This window comes from Falco rusticolus, chromosome 12 (genome assembly GCF_015220075.1).
Source record: "Falco rusticolus isolate bFalRus1 chromosome 12, bFalRus1.pri, whole genome shotgun sequence".
Lineage (NCBI taxonomy): Eukaryota > Metazoa > Chordata > Aves > Falconiformes > Falconidae > Falco > Falco rusticolus.
The window spans coordinates 4,528,288-4,547,591 of NC_051198.1; the positions used below are offsets into that span (position 1 = coordinate 4,528,288).

Below are 19,304 nucleotides of genomic sequence, written 5' to 3' on the forward strand. Positions count from 1 at the left end.
CTATACAGACTCATATTCATTCTACACAAGTCAAGACTGTATACTTGATTTACTTCCACATGATGCAGTTCCACTGTCCTTGTATATAGCATATTTCTGTGACATTTCTGCCCTCTGCCAGGCCACTTGTTTAAGGTAGCTTCTGCTGTCAAGAGTACACAAGCCCTTCTGACTACCAGCCAGGCTTCCATGGTCTCTACTCCCTCACTTCAGAAATGCTGTAAGGGACAAGAGTAACTTTTTGCTGGTATCATTTAAGGAGAGAATCTATAGGATCATATAAAAGCAAGACACCCTTTTGACTACCAACAAATGTTGCTTTGCTGTTCATTTCCATCCAACTTCATGAACTCCTAAACCAGGGAAGACCTCTTTTGCATTAATGTTTTTCTTCTCCACTAGATGGTCAAGTGTAGAATGGCTTTGGCAAGCACCTGATAAAGAGGATTAGACTTCAAGACTTGTCTGCTTCATTAAAAACAAAGATCTTGGAAGTGTATACAGAGCAAAGGTTAACACTAATAATAACTGCTCATCGTTACCAGAAGGTAATAATACCATGTGAAAACCTTACATTGGTCATTTCTAGGCAAAGTGAAACCTTACTGGATGTGATGACTCAATGAAATTGTATAAATTCATCTCAAGAATCTCGAACAAGTAATTTCTGGAGTTAGTGTGTGGAAACTGTGAGTCTGTTTTGCATCAGAAAATTTCCCTTTTTTCCAGGGCAAAAGAAATGCTTAGAGGGAGAGGGAAAGTTACACCAGCTTCTCGCAACAAATTCTTGGCATATTTGGTCTGTTCAGGAATCTGTTTAGCTCAGACATACAGATGATACACTCAAAGTGGGGATTTTCATTTTATGATCCCTTGAGGACTGAGTCCAAGACTGATTTAAAACAAAGTGCTCCCATTACTGGGACTAATAACTTGTCTTAATTCAACTAAGATGTATTCTAGACTATTCTAGAAATCCAAAACTAAATTCTAAACCTCAGTAAATGAGTTAACTCGTGGTAGAAGAAAGTTTTGACATGAAAATACCTAATATTACTACTGTAGAACAGCAGAATCCTAGTGCTTCCTAATTACAGAAAATCTCAGTTGGTGAAAAAAAATGATTGATGCTGGGACTTTTCAAATGCAAGCAAAAATCTCCCCCCAAAAAAGGAAATAAGCGCACAACAAATATGGCAGGCTGGCGTACCTCTGTAATCCATACCTAGAAACAGAAAGAGTCTAGCAGAAAAGTAAAAAACTCTGCCCTCGCTTGTCTGCACCTCAGGAAAAGTGTTTCACCATCTCAGATTCCCTTTAAGTTATGTTTTTAGGAGAGTTAACTAAAGTATTCAATAATTCAAATGATACATGCCAGCGTGATATATATCAGTACGTCTAGAGTGATAGCCAGTCACAGTACAGCAACCTCCATCATATCTGCGTCCAAATCACTTTATAGCTGCACATCAAGTGAAAAAGAAATCCCACCAAGCACTTTGAGATTTTCTTTTTATCATTTGGAAGTGAAATTGAAAGAGAAGAAAAAAAGAATACATAAAATTGTCATTTAAAAGAAGCAAGTGTGCTTACACATAGACAAGCTGTTCCAGAATTGTTCATTGCATATTCCTAAGAAGCTAGTTTCAGTAGGCATCCCACGGGAGTACAAAAGATAAATCACTTAAGTAGTCATTGATTTATTTTTTTTTAACTGACAAGATAGATCTACCCTCTACAGCTCCTACTTGCAGAGGCTGAACTACAGATTTATTTATGTATGGTGAAAGTTTAAAAGGCAGGCCAAAATGAATGATGGGGAACACGAAATCCAAAAATGCTAAATTTGCCTTATTTCTCTATACACACAGAGTTGTAAAACAACCTCTTAACTTATGCCCATATGTTTTGGAACAAGACAAGAAACCAAAATCCAGCCCACCCAAAAAACCCACTATGTTGCAGATTTTAACCAGATTTATTGTCAGATATGGCAGGATTCATTCAACAAGGATTGATTTTATCTTGTGATGACCCTAGCATATATAACCAAAAGTATATATATAAGTTGGTATCTTCTCATTTTGGACTTAAGTTTGCTTTATAAACTTAACCACTCAGAGCTCCAACAGAACTCCCAAAACTCTCTAAAGATAAAAACACTGGGTTAACTGCAATTTAATTCTCTGCTTTGACTTTCTCAAAGGTCGTTGGATAGAAGCTTTTTTTGTATAGCTAAATATAGACCTTCTTTGCATACAAATATTGTATAAGAACTGTTTATTTGTTATTAGACTACCACAAGTTAGATCACAATCCAACCTTTCCAAGAGCTGCATTGTTCCAACCAGGAAATGCTAACATCATCATATTTATTTCAGAAACTGAATTAAACATTGCAGGACTTTTGCAAATTTTTGATTTATGTTTTCTTTAGAAAAAAAGTATGGAAAATGTGAATGGTAGCCACAACAAATGTCACAGAGAAGAATCAGCACCGTTAAAACAAAGCTACTTGTGTAGAGCTCAGTTGTTATTCCAGTCAATTAAACAGTTGTTCTAACAAGTTTGGTCTCGCACAAATTTTAGTTTATGAAACTTTGCTTCTAGAGCCACAGATTGTAATGAAAAGAAATTAGGAAACTACTAATGGGTTACCTTCTGGAAGAAAGGCTTCGCTATAGTCCCCTTTTTGCCTTCCTGTTATTTAAACAGTACAATAATTCAGTGTACAGTTCCATCCAACACTTATCAATATATTACCTATAACGATTAAGCATATTTTAAAGAAAGTTTAAGAGTACGTGTCATTTAAAAAGTTTCTCTGAAAAGTTCTACTGAAGTTCAACAGGAGAGCTGAATTTGCCCACCCTGTGTGAAAGCAACTAGCACCAAACATACACAGCCTACTCATTAATGAGAACAAATAACCTTTCACAAGATAAATAAATATAAAGATAAGGTATACCTCTATTGTGGGATGAGTGTTATGCTTATAAGCAGTGTACAGAGGAAACTGAATCTGAAAGATTTTTGCCACACACAGCAACAACTTTTCCTTCTCATCAGTGCTCCATAAGCTAAAAGCATCAGTGTTCTTTGCAGGCTCCTCCTCTGTCAGGATACAAGTTCTTGCAGAATCTAATTTTTTCTCTATAGATTTTTGTCGTTCTCCATTTTCCTCTTCATGAGACTCTCTTTCTACGTTCAGGGGCTCATCAGCATGATTACTCTGATCTTGCCATGTCGAATCTATATTAATAGTGCAATGCTTACAGAGCTGGTCCCGCAGAGCTTGAACTTGGGCAATCACTAAGTTGATAAGCGCACATACTACTTGGTTAAAGATCTCCAAATGTTTATACTCCTTGAAACAGCACAGACATTGTCTGTAAGAAAACAGAAAAAAATAAAAATAAAAATTCCTGAAGTAGCTAAAATCAGAACAGATAACTGCCCAAAAAACCTCTTCGCTTTAAAACATTCTAAACAAAATATTTGACAAACCTGTTACAAGTAAGGAAATACAAATGAAACAGACTACCCAGCAGCAAGTGAGAGTCATAAGGCCTTCCTTGAACTCTGTGAACATCCCATTACTTCCAAATGCTTACCAAAACCATGAAGCCCCTGTTATTGTTTAGCAGCTGCCACTGTGAGTAAAATATACAAAAGAAATCTTAGGGGCAAGGTCACCATACTACTAAAGCAGCAATGTGCTTCAGTATGTTCCTGAATTCATTTCCTCGTCTGTTTTTTTCTGTCAATATTTACTGCAATAAACCACCTGACATGTTTGTCAGCTGTGTAAGAACTAATTATTTTTAAATCAACAGGGCTGCAAAATAATTTTATTTTCAACTGGTATTTAAGCTGACCTTCTTTTACCTGCATTTAGATAGAAACCCCATGCACATCAGTACCCTTTATCTGTATGGAGAAAAGTTGTATCAAGTATCTTCATTACTTTCTTCACTTTGTAGGCTCAGAGATTATTCCTCTGAATATCTACCAACATACTGTAGACTGAAAAGAACAAGGGGAAAACTATATACCGTCCCTTTATCAATATAATAAGAAAAATCAATCAAATCATAGTTAGAAAACCGTAATACAGCTCTAGTTGCTGGCAAGGATAACTATGTATGTCAAAGAGATTCTGGGTGCATAACCCCCCCAAGCCAGATACCCTAGAACCCACTGTCTAGGAACATTTGCTTCTCGCATACAAACAAGCAACCTCCTCATTCTGAACAAAAGCTGGAAGGATCCCCTAGAAGTATCTAAATCCTGCAGAACATAGAGACACAAGCAAGGGTGCTTTGATGAAGACTAACATTAAAGGCTACAGGCTCGTAACAGAGTGTTTTGAGGCGGACTCAGCTCTTTCTCACTCAAATCTCTACTAAACAATGTAACTGCTATGTAAACTGGTAGCTGTCTTGCAGCAGAGACCTTTCTCCTGTTAGATGGAGAACAATGGACTCCAGTCCATGACTAGAGGTCTCAGATACTAAAATAATACAAAAAATTACACATACCATTTCTGAAAGAAATCAGCAGGCAAAAGATAGGGCAAGAATTCATTGATAAGAAATGCTTAAAAAATACTTTTGCAAAGCATAGCATTTAAGCTAGAAACTGGCCTTAATAAACTATAATTTGCAAGAGACAGAGAATTCAGAACTATGACAGGTAGAGGGTGCTGCCTCTCTTGATGGAATACAAACATGCCCTTGAGCTACAGCTCTTAAAGCATATACATTCTGAATACAGGTATCTTTTTTCAGTGGGTTAGACAGAAAGATAACAATCAGCATTGCCTAATTCCAGCACATATACAGCAATGGAAGCATCTAAAACCTTCTGTTCCATCTATGCAGGAAGAAAAATCCTTTTAATATTGTGTAAGTGGACTGAAAAAGAGATTCTTGTGATTTAGTTGTAAATGTATTTTCATATTAGCAAATGACAACAACTAATTGCAGGCAAAACCAAGTATATCCTCAAGCATTTATCCTTGGGGTAAAACTATGTAAAATAGGTCCATCACTCATGCCTACAAATTAATACCCCACTTGCCTGTAACAAATTATTTTCAATTTCAATAATAATGAAAACGAAGTCTGGGGAATACTTCTCACAGATCTCTATTCGAACGCCAATCTATATTGGATGTTTCTCCACTGGGCAAAGGCATGTTTTTTCTTCCAAATAAGAGGTATGTGCAAAACCTTGAAGTCTTCATGTATCTGAATGTGTTCACAGGAAGAAGAGCTCCACCAAAAATTAACGATCCACAAAAAAAAAGTCTGTGCTACAAGTATGAGGGCTTTGAATGTAACAATTGCCAGTAGAAAACTGAAATGGAAACACTACAGGCAGATGGAAGAAAAAGGTATTCTTCAGGCCGAGTTGTCCACCAATCTTCTGAAGGAAAGCAGAGATTTAGACTACAGGTAACAAAATCAGAAGTCATCCTTAAGGAAAGCCTCAAGCACAAAACAACAGGCAGAACTCTCCAAGCCCGTAAGTAGAAACAGGACGTGACGCTAAATGCAAAGTAAAACTCCTTCCTGTGGTCTCTTTGCTAGACTGCTTTGAATAGGTTAAGGACTGTTTTCCATACTCTTCTATAGTATGCAACCATACATATGGATGGTAAAAAGAAACCAGAGAAAATAAAGAGTTAAACGTTATCCAGTCTTTATTCTTCCTTCAGGTTGGATTTGCCAGGTATAGCTGTTGAACAGAACATGAAACTCGAAACAGCTGATGACCTGGAAAACAACTGGGTTGTAATTGTTCTCAGACAACTGGATCTAGGACTTGTCAAGAAATGACTGAATTTTGGCTTCTGTTGCTGCTGTTTATTTTGATTTAGAACTCCTTCTCTGGGTCTGACAGCATATTGCAGAAGATAGTTTATTTCCTTTGAGTGCCTTCTTCGGGCAGAATGAGGAAGAAGAGGATTCTGCTTCTGCAGGTATCCAAAATGTGACATTCCTTTTTTTACTTTTGGAGTCTTCTAAATACCAGAATAATGTTTCCAATTTATTCTCTATGCTTTTCCCAGTACTTCTTACAAATCAGTTTGGTCTTGTAACCACTACCGAACACCAAATTCCAAACCTTCTTACAGCAGATTCTTTCTAAAAACTAATATCCATACAATTCTTTGCACTAGAAAAAAGCAAGTAGCTGTGAGGTAAGCAAAATAGCAGATATCATGACAACAACAGTAATTTAAAAAATATATTAAAAGCAATAATGTAGTTGATTTAAGACAACCATGTGCAAAGGATTTTCTTTATCAGTTTAGTGGCTATGGGCTGTCATCATTCATCACCTTGACTCAGAGTATTAGGACACAGAAAAATTTAATATGATGGTCCCATTCAGAGCGATCTTTTCTTAAATTCTTCTTACCCTACCCTGCCTCCACAGAAGGTAGTCAGAAAATGTCATGTTAAAGCAGCAATACACATTATTTGTTGTTGCAATATAGCTACTTGCTACACAATTATTACAGCATCCACAATGCCAATCAGATTCAAAATATGCTTTGCCCGAAGGGCACTGGGTAACATGTTTAGTTTTATTGTATAAGTAGTAAAGTGTCCTTTACTCTCCAAGTATCACTTAACTATATATTAATAACCTGCCTATTTTAATTCACTCTATTGTAGTTTTTAAGGGGAAGCTACAGTTGAGATCCAGCATCATCGACACTCAATCTCAATTCAAAATTACCTTTGTGTCCAGGAATTGATGTAAGCAAATATCTTGAGGGCATGTTCCTTTCTGAGCTGCAACCCATCAGCACCTTCAATGTCTGATACTAAAGGAAACAAAAACATAAACATATTAGCAGCAAAAAAAAGGCCTGTGCAACCACTTTAGTTTGATTAGAAATTATCATTGACAGCATGCAAAATAAAAAATATATTTTGCAAATATATTTTCATATTGGAAACTGAAGTCGTCAACAAAATCTACATACTTTTTGCTTGAGTAAATAGAGGTAAGGTTTAGATGCAACTAACTTGAAAACAGAAACAGCACAGTATTCCTGAATACTGTTGTGAAATTAGCAATTGAGAACAGCCCCTTCTTCTAACCCTATTTTTATGAAATACTTTTTTATAAGCTTCACTGGGAACTACTGATCGAAGTGTGCTTTCAAATACGAACCTTCTTCAACAATTTTACTCATCAACCAGGCACTTCCCCTCTCTTCCTCCCAGATTTTAAAAGGCTGCATTTTGACATGACCATGAGACCTTAACTTCCTTTTCCTGACCAGATAATGGGGGGGGGGGGGGGGCGGGGGCGGAGGTGGGAGGAACAAACAAACAAACATTGTCACAAAACTGTCAAGAACAACATGCAGTGTAGTATAAAGCTATTTCTGACTAGCTAAGTTTATGATTATGACTTTCAAATATAGACATGTCTATACTGACATTGAACCATACTGAATCACCAATTGGCAAAATAATAAGCCTTACCACATTTATTACAGCTGGAAACCAGAACAGTTATGTACTAAATTCAAAACCCAAACACTTCCATGAGGTAGTATTATCAATTGTCCCACTTTCATCTAAAAAAATCCTTATACACTCCAGTAAGCCAAACATCAGTAATAGTCCACATCTCCATTTACTCATCAAAGGATTATATATTAAGACAATGGATTCTGTCTACTGGCCACAAACCTTTCCCCAACTCTCAATACACAATTCCCTTTTCCTCCTTATTCGAAATTTCCGTACACTTCTACATTTGTCTAATTGCTACACAAATTGAGAATGCCAGCATTCCTTTTAAGCTGACCATTTCATTTATAGGAAAAGTAAGTATTCATTTCCACATTTCACATGATATTTCAAGTATTACATGCTCACAAATCTACTTCACAAGCAAGCTTTGTAGGAAAGGTTCTCCAACAAAAGCAAGCTCTTCAGAATCCCTACCTCAACCTCTCTTCCAGCCTCAGCCTTGCAAGGTCCTAGATGATCTATCAATACAGGTTTCCGAAAACCAAAGCTAATGGAAGTCTGCTGGCACAGATCACAAAGTAAAGTTCAGAAGAACACCACTTCAGAGAATAATCACACAAACAAATACTTATGACTTCTTCAAATTAATGACATTACATATGCACATACATATATATTTTCATATATATGCACATGTACAAATACAAAAATACGCAAAAAGCAACCTCTCAGTAGGATACCATTAAACTTTAAAAACTGGTTTTTTGTCTCACTCCTAGAAGGCTTTAAAGACCCCTACATAACACTGGACCAAGCACAAAACTGACAAGCAGACCAAAAGATGGGTATCACTTGATACTACTTTTTATTTTAAACACCACAGATTACCATGACACTTGACTCTCTTATGGCCAAAGCACAGTGCTGACGAAACCAGCAACTCTGTCAAACAATTAAGTCAAGCTTACCACAAAAGACAAATCCTGAACTACTAACAGCACCTAAAAAAAAAATTTTGCCCGGCATAAAAGATTTATAAAACCTTTGCTTTCCAAATTTTGTAAGCACTGTTTCATTAAGAGCAATTCCTTCAAATTTGACACAAAGACTTTTGACAGTAATTTAGTAGCAACAAACCTACTTCTAACTTGTAGGATCTCACATACACATTTATAAAAATTCCTTCATCCCTACATTGCCCTACTTAAAACCCACACACTCTAACAAATAGGACAGTAACTCCTAACTTCCAGAGCAGCCTTTTTACTGCAATAGTTTGAAACACTCCCAGATTTCCCTCTATGAGATCAGGAAAAACTGAAGAACTGAAAGTTAAGTAAACTGGTCCCTTAAAAGCTACAATTTCCACGTAAAGAGTACAGAACATAGAAGTTAGGGGAATCCCAAAGCTTATGCTCCACGTCAAAAAAATAGGGAGGTTGCACTAGTTGGAGAAACCCCTTATTTTCGTGTTTATGCGTTCTACATCTCACACGTAGACCAACTTCAACTGGCCTTAGTTATTAATTATTGCTTATTAATATAGTGGCTACACACACAAATTTTCCTTTTGTTGTCTGTACCTAGAAATAGTATCGTTCTTGTTCCTGAAGATACTCAGGGAGGTCAAAAGAGGAGCAACCACACTGAGGTCCCACTTTTCCCCTGAGCTGATCTAAGTCTCTGCAACTTCCAAAAGGGGTAGCAACACATATGGCTGGGCTTCTTCTATGGGACCTTAGCTGAGGCTCTCTCTTTTGCTCCTTAGCAGAAACTGTGTTTTTCAGTTCAGCTGATTTATGTCCTCACAACCAAAATTTAAATCTTAGGCTTTTGAGTTCCTGTCTTATTCTGGGTATCAACTTTGTGGATACTCTTGATTTACAGCACCTCTCTTTAGAGATGCATACAGCCACAACTGGTTATGAAGCCTTTCTAATATTTTTTGAATTGAAAAAAGTACACACAGAAAAGCAATAGGAACAAATGCACTTATCATTCCTGCATGTTTGTTGACTTCAGTCAGTTCTGTAAGGACTCCCTTGCTGCATAGGATTTCACTTCCAACTGATGATGTGTGTGTCTCCTTTCAAACTAGTTTTCTTCTGTCTTGGACAGGCCAGTAGTTAAAACGGACTCATTCACTCGTAAATAAAGCAAGTCCTTTTATTTTCTCCCATGTTCGAGCATCTTGCATGCCTTAGATCCTCCTTCATCTGCTATCTCCCCGATCTCTCACACTCCCAGTGTTTCAAATCCAGCAGTAACAATCACGTCAAACTTTTTGAAAAACCTTTCCTGTGACAATCTTCCTTCTTGCAAATGGATTTGGTGGGTCACTTCCCCCTAGTTGCATACCAAAGTCAGTGAATCTCACAGGATGCAATAAGGCATACTGTATGCTCTAAGAGCATCCAAAGTACAGTGTGCTCATGTGCTCTTATCAATAAGAATTGATAGTATGTGCTCCAGAGCTTTATAGCCAGTCATTCCATGATCTACTAGTATCTCTCTCAACAGTGGCACTCAATCCTAGGCTCAGCTCCTTTGCCTCCTGTCTCCAGTGGCCGGTTCTTTCACCAGGCACTCACAAGCCAGCAGTGTCAGAAACGTCTTTCCTAATAGACTCCTGAGCTCTCTGGGCTCAGCTGTCTTCTCCTTAAGTTTGCTCAAGTAAATTTTTCTTCTCAGTTTAAGCCTCTTAGACCTTCTTGCCCTCCAGTCTTTCCTTTTCCCTCTTACTTTACACACACACAAACACCTTTGCCCTGTGCTAGATCCAATTTCAAAAATCAATATAACTCAGTTCAAGACCACACTTCTACCGGCATCTGTAGCCAATGCATTGCGACGACCATTAGTGCTCCTGCAGGAACCCAGAGTGCCAGAGTGGGAGCTAAGCAAATTCTATTTAACAATCTAACCAAAAACTATCCATGTTTTTGTTGGCTTTGTAAGCCATTGAATACTCGGAGTAGCAGGCATGTAAGCAGTGGGGGGGCTGCGAAGGAAAGCGTGAGGAGCATGAGGCTGAGAGAAGTAAACACCTTTGTAGTGACTACAGAAGTAAAATTGCCCTGCCCCATCTGGAGTAACTTCAGACTAGTGCTGCTCCCCTACAGGCGAAGAAACTGAAGATACAGTTACTATTAGAGTAGGAGAAAAAAAAGAGGATGTTGAAGGCCTTAAACAGATCCATCCAAGACAGAACTAGCCAGCAGAAAGAAGAAAGACTAGTATATAGGTAAATTCCAGCTAAACAGGTAGAAGATTAACTCTATCCCAACCAAAACCAGCATAATAATCAACAAATGCAATGTAGGAAATGGGGTCTTTCTGCATACTTGCAATCTCATTTCACTGGATCTTTACAGGACAGTTTACGGATCTTTTTGTCACAGTAACCCCATATATGAAAGAGTCGAGCTGCTTAACAAAATGAAAGTAACAATTAATTGCTTGATTTTTTAGTATCTTCTAGTATGTAAGTTTGCAGATGTTCTTCAAAAAACAAAAAAGTAAGACAGACTTAGAATGTAATTGTATATTGAAGTAGCTGACAAGAAGCCAAAACACACTATGGTCAAAGTAAACATTTAAAACATTTCAGATAAAAGACTATTTCTTTGCTTTTTCACCAGTCTCCCATTTTACCTGGCTAGCTTTAAATGAAAACTTGGGTGATTTACCTAATCTTCCACAAAAGGGTGATATGCTAAAAGTGTATTATAGTACCAGAAACAACACTATCTCCCAAGCTACGGGAAAAAAAAAACCACAACCCACAACCACCTACTAATAAGGCTACTAAACCAAGAAAATTACAGAAGATGAAAAAAATATAAATCAACTGCAAAAGGAGGCAATATAATTTCAACTGTGAACAAACAAAGCTCAGTCATAAGTGCATTTTTAGCAAGAACTTCGGAGCTAGAGGAACAGACTGTAATTAGACCTCAAGGACAACTATCATGCTAGACTTGTGAGGAGTATCTTGTACCCAAAGGTCACTTATCACACTAAGCACAAAATCAAATGGCAAGTAAAAATAATAATTTCTAGAAGTATACTTTCTCTGCTTTCAGAAACATAATATAGTAAAAAGTACTAGAAAACTCTTTAATATATAATTTCTACATATTCAAAACTGTAACAAGGTAGAGTTGCATGGAGATTCTGCTCCCTCCCCCTCCTCCCCCAAGCCTCATCTGATATCAGCTTCTCATGGGAAACACTAGGTCACTTTCAAAATGGACATTATTCTCAGAAATTGTTCCCTGATACAGACTAAATAGAGGTAACAAGAGCCAAACACTAAACGAAATAGTATTAGGGACAGTAACACTAATCTGAGAAGAAATATATACATAATCTGTGTAAGTACCATTGTTCACACTATTTTTTTATGAATTGAAGGTTTTTTTGTTTCTGATCAATAGGAAGTAAGATGATAGCCAGAGTTTAGCATCTCCCATTCCCTTTCTACTTTCATCTATCAGAATTGCTCCTTTTTTATTATACAGAATTCATGATTGCCTTAGATTGATTCACCAGAGTTCTTCCAGACATTTACAAAGCCATCTCTGACAAGTATCTAACAGGACAGCATCAACTTGAAGTTCAACAGCCAGAGTTCAAGTGTCCAAGCTCCCCTACAACTTACCAGTGAAGAAAAAAAGCGCCTTCTTTGCACTCCTCAGCCTCCATAAAACAAAAGCACCCCAAAACACTGACTAGATACGCATAATCAAAGGGTGTTGAAACACTACTGTAGAATGTATTATCAAATAAAAAAGTTAAATCTTCAGTAATAGAAACTGGGTTCAAATGCCAGGTTAACATAGCAAAAAATCAGATCTGTACCCCAAAATACTGTTGTAATAACGTTCTATAATCATATGGTTAAGGTGCTTCTGAGTGGTTTTATGCTACCCTTTATGATACCAAGTTGCCAATGCCCTCATCGTACCACTACAGTACAGCATTATGGGTAACTATACCTGCTTCTATCCCACAACACACCTGAATTAATTTGAAGTCTAAATCAAAATCCAAATTTCTTGTACTATAAATATTCCAGCTTGGTAAATTTACTGCTTTCCTGCAAGCTTTTGACTACAAACATACAGATTAAAAAGCAAATATTACAGAGACAACAGAATAGCTTAAAGACAGGTATTACCAACCCTTTTAAACTCTCATTTCCTTAGAAAAATGAACCGTGATCACATTACTGGCTTCTGTCAGACACTTAAAAGCAATTTCAACAAATCTGACAAAGGTTTGCAAGTCTAAACAATACTGTATACTTTCAAATGGAAACACAAAAAGTACTCAGAAGAGTAAGGAAAAAGCAGTTATAACTGGTTCCGCAACTATCCCCAAAATCAGTCATCTGCTGGTTATTCAGCACCTGCATAATTTCTTATAGCCGCCATGAGATCCAAAGAGCCTGAAGAGTTTTGTATCAGTATTCCAATGCATAGCATAGTTACACAACTAGGAGTAGCACAAGCCTTGGTATGTTCGTCAGCTATACAGCACTTTTAAGATACAACTTCACCAGAACAGGGCACATCAGCTGATCTTGGGTAATTTCCACCTTTATATATCTCCCCATTTCCCTGCAAACACCCCCAAGTTCTTGCTCTTTGAATCTCTACATTTCCCCTTCCATCCTATCTCCATCACCCTCTCCAGTAAACACCTATTTTCCTTTTACTATAATATGCTAATGCAGTCCAGAGCAAAACAGCAGAAGCTGACTCTGAAATGCTGTATGAAATTTAAGAACTGTCATCTTTCAAAAGTGATGCCATCCCAAAATTTTCAGCATGCTAGGTCATGATTGCTTTGGGTTAAAATGCCCCCTTTAGAATGGCCATAGACATCTACCTCAGCCAACAACTGTCCTTATTAAAAGCATTTGATGACTTTCACCTTCCCAAAGAGAACATGCCACAGCAACTGCTTCCAAGGAAAACAGTTCCACATGAAATTATTTTAAATGTGGCCAAATCTCAATTATCAGTTCATAATTTACCCAGAACGCTGGAGTTGGTTCTACCCAGAACTACCCAGCTGAATTATAATCTAAATAAACTCTCAGACATACCGTCACAAACACAAAATACAACTGTGCTATTTCATTTACCAGTTCAGGTCCAGAAGCAAGACTGCAACTTTCAGACAAAGCAAAGCTTAAGTTATTATGCCATGTAAACTTTCACTGCTCCCAGTTAGCCAGAAGTTTCAATGTTTACAAATACTGAATCCATGCATACTATCTAGTGGCAGAAATTTGATCTGGACTAGGTGGGAATGTAAAATACACAATTCAGCTTGGGTTATGCCGACAGCAGAACAAGCAGCAGCATCACATCCAGCACAGCAGCATGGATACAGAGAAGCATAAGACTACCCAAGAAACATTTCAGGAGCAGAATGAGCTTCTATCAGTTAAATACTGTGTAACACAGGTATGCCTTTTTTGATCAAACACTTGTAGGAAATGGTGCAAGATCAGCTTGTGAATGGAATAAAACGGGCCAAACCGCATATTGTTCTGGCATTGCTGGCCCAAGAAGACCCAGCAGAAATCTCAGTATTGTCCTTTTCAACCCCCCAGCTTCTGAAAGGGCTTGCTGACCTTCACACCGCACAAAGCCTGCTCAAGATCAGTATGATGTCCAGGCCATTGCATTGCCATGGAAGCCTGAGCAAAAGTACCGCCAGGCTGCTGCTCCACCACAGGTGAGCCTGGGTCCAGCAGGGTTTATCAGCTCAGTTCCAAAGTTACTCATGACTAACAGAAGGCATCTATGAAAAGATCTATGCCTTCTGCTAACTTGGCATTTTCAGCAGCAAAAATATTGCAGTCCTCCCTCTCCAGGGAAAGGCAAGTTACATATTACTAAGTAAAACCACCTATAATGCACTTTCAAAGCATTTGTGCCATTCGCTGGAGTTAAAATAAATAAAATAGTAGTAGTCTAATTTCAGAGTCCTATTTTAACTCAGTACTGTAAATCATCTTTGACTCCAAGATAAGACATCACAATTCTGGGAAGACTTTGTTTTCAACTTTTATATGAAGTTATTTTTCCTCTTTTAATTAAAAAAAAAAAGGCTCAATTTAAGCAGTATTTCCATACAATCAAGTCTGCTTGACACCACCAAAACTTACACTAGATGCAGAGAGTCAGGCTGCCCATCATAATATTTTGACAACAGCCACTACAAGTTTCTTAAGGAATCAATTCAGGATTGGACAAGCACTGCATAAAACCAGAACTTCCTAGCACGCCTCTAATTACCCCAAGGTAAATTTAAAAGCTAGGGCTGACACTGTCAATGCCACAACTATTGCTCTGACAAAGGATTGCTTACCTTCAGTTTAAAATAAAGACTACTTGCATTCTTCCCTTGTAATAATGTATTACCTTCAAAAACAATCTATCACTGCTCGAATGACACTGATTTTGAACGATTTTTCTTTAAATACTCCAGCTCTGAACTTTATTTTAAACTATTACTTTAAGGTGAAAACATAGAACTCAAAGTTTATCGAACGGTTTTGTAAGTAGAACAAAGATTTAATTGCATGAACAAGGATCCAAAAGCTAAAGAGGTGTGCTATTAGTCTTAATTAAAAGTAGCAAGGAATGCAAAAATTTAAATACGTACTCCAGGAAGCATTCTACTTTCAAGAGAGAACCTTGCAAATTAGTTCAGCTGTACTACTTGGCACATTATGAATCAGTTACAGAAAACAACAGCTTTACCCCCACAACCACAAAGAAAAGGTCCACGACTAAGCCACCACAGCCTGTAAGAAGCAACAGATTACCAGCAGATTTACAACAAAAGCACCTAATGACGGCTCCAGGTTTTAGGGACAAAATCCAAGAGAGGAAATATGATTAATTTATTTCTTACAAAGTATATTTGAGCGTGCTTAAACAAGGAGGTAAGATAGATGAATGGGCAATGGGTCATTATACTAAATGGAGCTCCAGGCAGTTTGTTGAAAGCCCAAGAAGAGTTTGCTGAGCATGTGAACTCCAAGGCATTATTTGTTTTCATCAACACAGATGCAAGCAACCCTCATTCAAAAAGGAGAATAAAATATTGAGAAAGGATAGGCAAGCAGCAAAGTTGCACTCTCTCTCTATTTTCAAACATATGAAACAATCTGTATTTAATAATTCACTGAAAAATACGGTGTATTCAGTAACTTCTTGGCCAAAGCATAATTTTTTTTTCCTCACAGCTAGCCAGCTGATAGAAATAAAGCATGGTTGAAAGCAATGTCTACGGTTTATAGAAGCATCTCCAAGACTGCATTAAAGTTTCATGATAAGCACATACACACATCAGAAAACATATTTACACATGTCGTTTTGATATAAACAAATATTTTGCAAGTCACACACAAGTCAATAGCTGTAACTATGGCTAAACAAAATGTACAAATCCAACTTATTTTGGAAAGATTCAAACTGGCACTGATGTCAAGACTTAATGAGTTACCAGGACAGTGCTGAAAACTGATCTCAAATCTGATCTACTTTAAATATTACATCAGCAGATAAAGCATTAAGACTTACGACCTGAAATACTTTGTGGTAAAATTTTAATTTCAAAGATTACGGAAAAAAAATAGCTCAGAGAAAAACCCAAACAAACCACTTAGTTCAAGCATAAGCAAACTACCAATAGTTATCCTTAACCGTGAAAGAAGTCAAAGAAGTCAGACATTGGCCAATGCAGCAAAGAATTTACTGCATTGACCATCCTTAAACCAAACAAAAGAACATACTTTTGTCAAGTTTTTGAGCTCATGCTCCCCAGTGCTATCCTATACCAGTACCAAGAAGTAAGAAACAAAAGTTCAGACTCCTGTATCAACTGATGACTGTGAGCCTAGAGTGTAATTCCACAATACACCACCTGTCTGAAAGACCAGGTGACTGAAAAGAGTGACATAAGCTGTAGTATGTAAATCTCTCACAGAAAAACCATTTCCCAAATTCCCCAGTAGATTTTTATATTCTGGCCCTTCTACAGCTTTGCTGGAGTTGTCCTCCATTGCAAACATGCCATTGTCCATTGCCAGCACTGTTTGTAGCTTCTGTGAGCAGTAGTAGTACAGAAGTAAAAGCACTCTCTGTTTTGTTCAGAGAGTTTACAATGAAAACTGATGATGAGATTTGCAAAAAGCAGAGACTACTGGCAGAAAACAACTCTGAAAAATACTACGTTTCCAATTCACACATACTTTAAAAACTAATTTCACAAGTGGTGAAAACAAAGGGAGTTGTATTGTAACTTATGAATAATTTAATAGTTACATATCACAAATGAATAAACAGGCAACTGACCACTTCCTGAAAATGAAATTAAGCTCTCATTAAAAATTATCAAATCCTCTCAAAATGACTTGAGAAACACAACAGAGATAAAGACAATGAGTGTTGCACAACACCCCATAAAGCACACACACTAATATCATGCAATTTGTACACTTTTTGTACCCATGATTTCTTACAGAAGACCATGTAAGAAGCCAACAGATGACCTTCTCAAGAAAAATCCCCTTGCAGCATAAAAAGCAGGACTTCTGCTCTTCTAAGTGTAGAGAAGTAAGTCATGTTTTCAGGGCACTAGTTTTGCACAAAATAAGAAATTAAAAATTAGGCACTTCTATAGCTGGAAGAAGGGGGGGTGGGGGGACAAGGGGCAGGGTGAACACAGATGGACAGGGACCACCCTATCTTTTCAAGGCTTGCAGAAAGCTCCAGTGCTTCAGTTAATCTTACGAACCTGCCAAAAAGCAACTACAAGAAATTATCCTTGCCTGCTCATTAGCACAGCAGATATGGAAGTAGCACATTCTCAGCTATCAAGGAATCTATGCAGTACTTAAGAGCAGTACATATAGCCTTCCGGCTAGCATATTTAAGACCACAGTGCCTTGCTTTGCTTTAGTTTTCATCCTAAAGTTTTCCCTCTTTCTGTATACAGTTACATAGATTAAAAACTCTCAAGTGGCAGTCAGTTAATAAAATGGTGCAATGAACTGGAGACTTCCGCAGTCTAGCGTGAAAAAGAGGCAAAATAAGTTTTGCCATTCGCTTCCCAGATGGGAACTGATGAACTGCATGGATGCCGATCCAGATATTGCGTGTCCATTGTCACTTCTTTTTGAAGTCTTATTTACAGTACCTTCTACAAATTAGTTAAATAAAGGTCAACACCCAAAGGCGCCTTTTCCAGAAGGACTTCTTCTGACAAGTTTCAACTTATTCAACCAGTTGTTCCAGCACTAAATCTCCCAGAGGAATTCTATGCATATGCACATAGCTGTAATGCATTTCCACGAGACTTCCTCATGAAGTTCACCTATCACCATACATGTTTGATCTGGAAAATTCCAAAAGTAAAATTGTGTAAAACTACAAACGAGCTGGGTATTTTTACCAAGTGTTAAGGAAACCACAGAGATCCTCACTGTTGTATGTCCATGTTTAGCATCCAGACTGCAAATCAATTGCCATAAAAGAAAAGGAAGAAAGTGAGAATGGCTTCTCACCTCTTCACATATTAGATTCTAGAAATTGCTGATTTGCTACACAAAATGGAAAAAAATTACCCCATCATATGCTTAAACAACAGAAATTAAATGGCCACAACTACGTTTAACTGCAGCATACAATAGTATAAGCAGCACCAAGTAATCATGACAACCACTTGCTCCAAAAGATGGTAAGATCATTTTTCACATTGTCCCAGCAACATGATAACTTTAAAGGCATAGCTTCATCTGCAAAAAAATCCTTACTTATTAGCTACCTGAGCTGGTAAAACTAACAGAAGAGCTACATTTAAAAAAGGAATTTATTTTGGGGGTTTTTTTTAAGTAGTACATCATAAAAGCCATTCTATACAGAAAACCTTCCTCTCACTAAGAAACTCTCTTCTGTACAGTGGGAGACTTAACAGGACTTGTTGGAAACACCAAGACACCAATGTAGCACTGCTATCATCCACAGGCAACTTCTGACTGCGGTATTTCTCATCTTTTCTGAATCAGACCTGAAAGTCATCAAGAGAATACTGGAACAAAAAAAATCTATTATGGAAGCCTGTTAAAGGAAACAACAATATGAAGACACAGAGCTGTACATACAGCAACACTGAAGAATTAAGCAGGGTGGAGAACAGAGGGAAAGAAAGAAAGAGCATTTGGGTAAGCAGAATGGAAACTGAGAAATGGAAAAAATCACGAGCACAGAAAAACAACTTTGAAAGCTAACAGAAGAGTTGCAAGAAAGATGAGGTACGGGATAAGAGTAAGAATATTATCAAGTATTTAGATGAGACTAAATACTCAAAGAAGAAAATACAAGAAATAAAAGGAACGAGGAAGTAAACACTGCTCTCCTTTTCCAATCTCTAAAATGCCAAATTGCAGGCGGCTCATCACTTGTCCACAGAACATGATGCCAGGAAGCAAGATCTGCTTTTCTGACTCAATGTTACTTGAACACAGGAAGACAGAAGCAAAATGCAGTAACATGGAGAAATCAAAGTAGCAAGGAACTAAAAGCCACAAAGTGAAAAGTTGATATTAACAATAAAGAAATATATTTTACTGTTTAACATGGAAGAAAAATAAGCAAAAAGGACTTCTACGAATTAAAAGAAAAGGTGAGGCTCACAATTCCCTGAAGCCATTCATGTCCCTCCATGGAAGACAAAACCATTAGTCCTCCAAAAGCCAAGTTATCGCCTCCA

General features: G+C 37.5%; 1 protein-coding gene across 12 annotated transcripts in view; it reads right to left on the reverse strand.

Annotated features, from left to right (window-relative positions):
• Nucleotides 1-19,304, reverse strand: part of USP34 (ubiquitin specific peptidase 34) — a 137,064-nt gene that overhangs the window by 110,916 nt on the left and 6,844 nt on the right. For 7 of the 12 annotated variants that reach the window (XM_037405166.1, XM_037405167.1, XM_037405170.1 and 4 more), the window contains exons 2-4: nucleotides 6,754-6,841; nucleotides 2,969-3,389; nucleotides 2,659-2,700 (exon numbers count right to left, since the gene is read on the reverse strand). In XM_037405166.1, the coding sequence (XP_037261063.1) occupies nucleotides 2,659-2,700; nucleotides 2,969-3,389; nucleotides 6,754-6,841 (551 nt within the window). The remainder of the gene's footprint in view (nucleotides 1-2,658; nucleotides 2,701-2,968; nucleotides 3,390-6,753; nucleotides 6,842-19,304) is intronic. The other 5 variants (XM_037405174.1, XM_037405169.1, XM_037405173.1 and 2 more) reach the window with 1 other exon arrangement.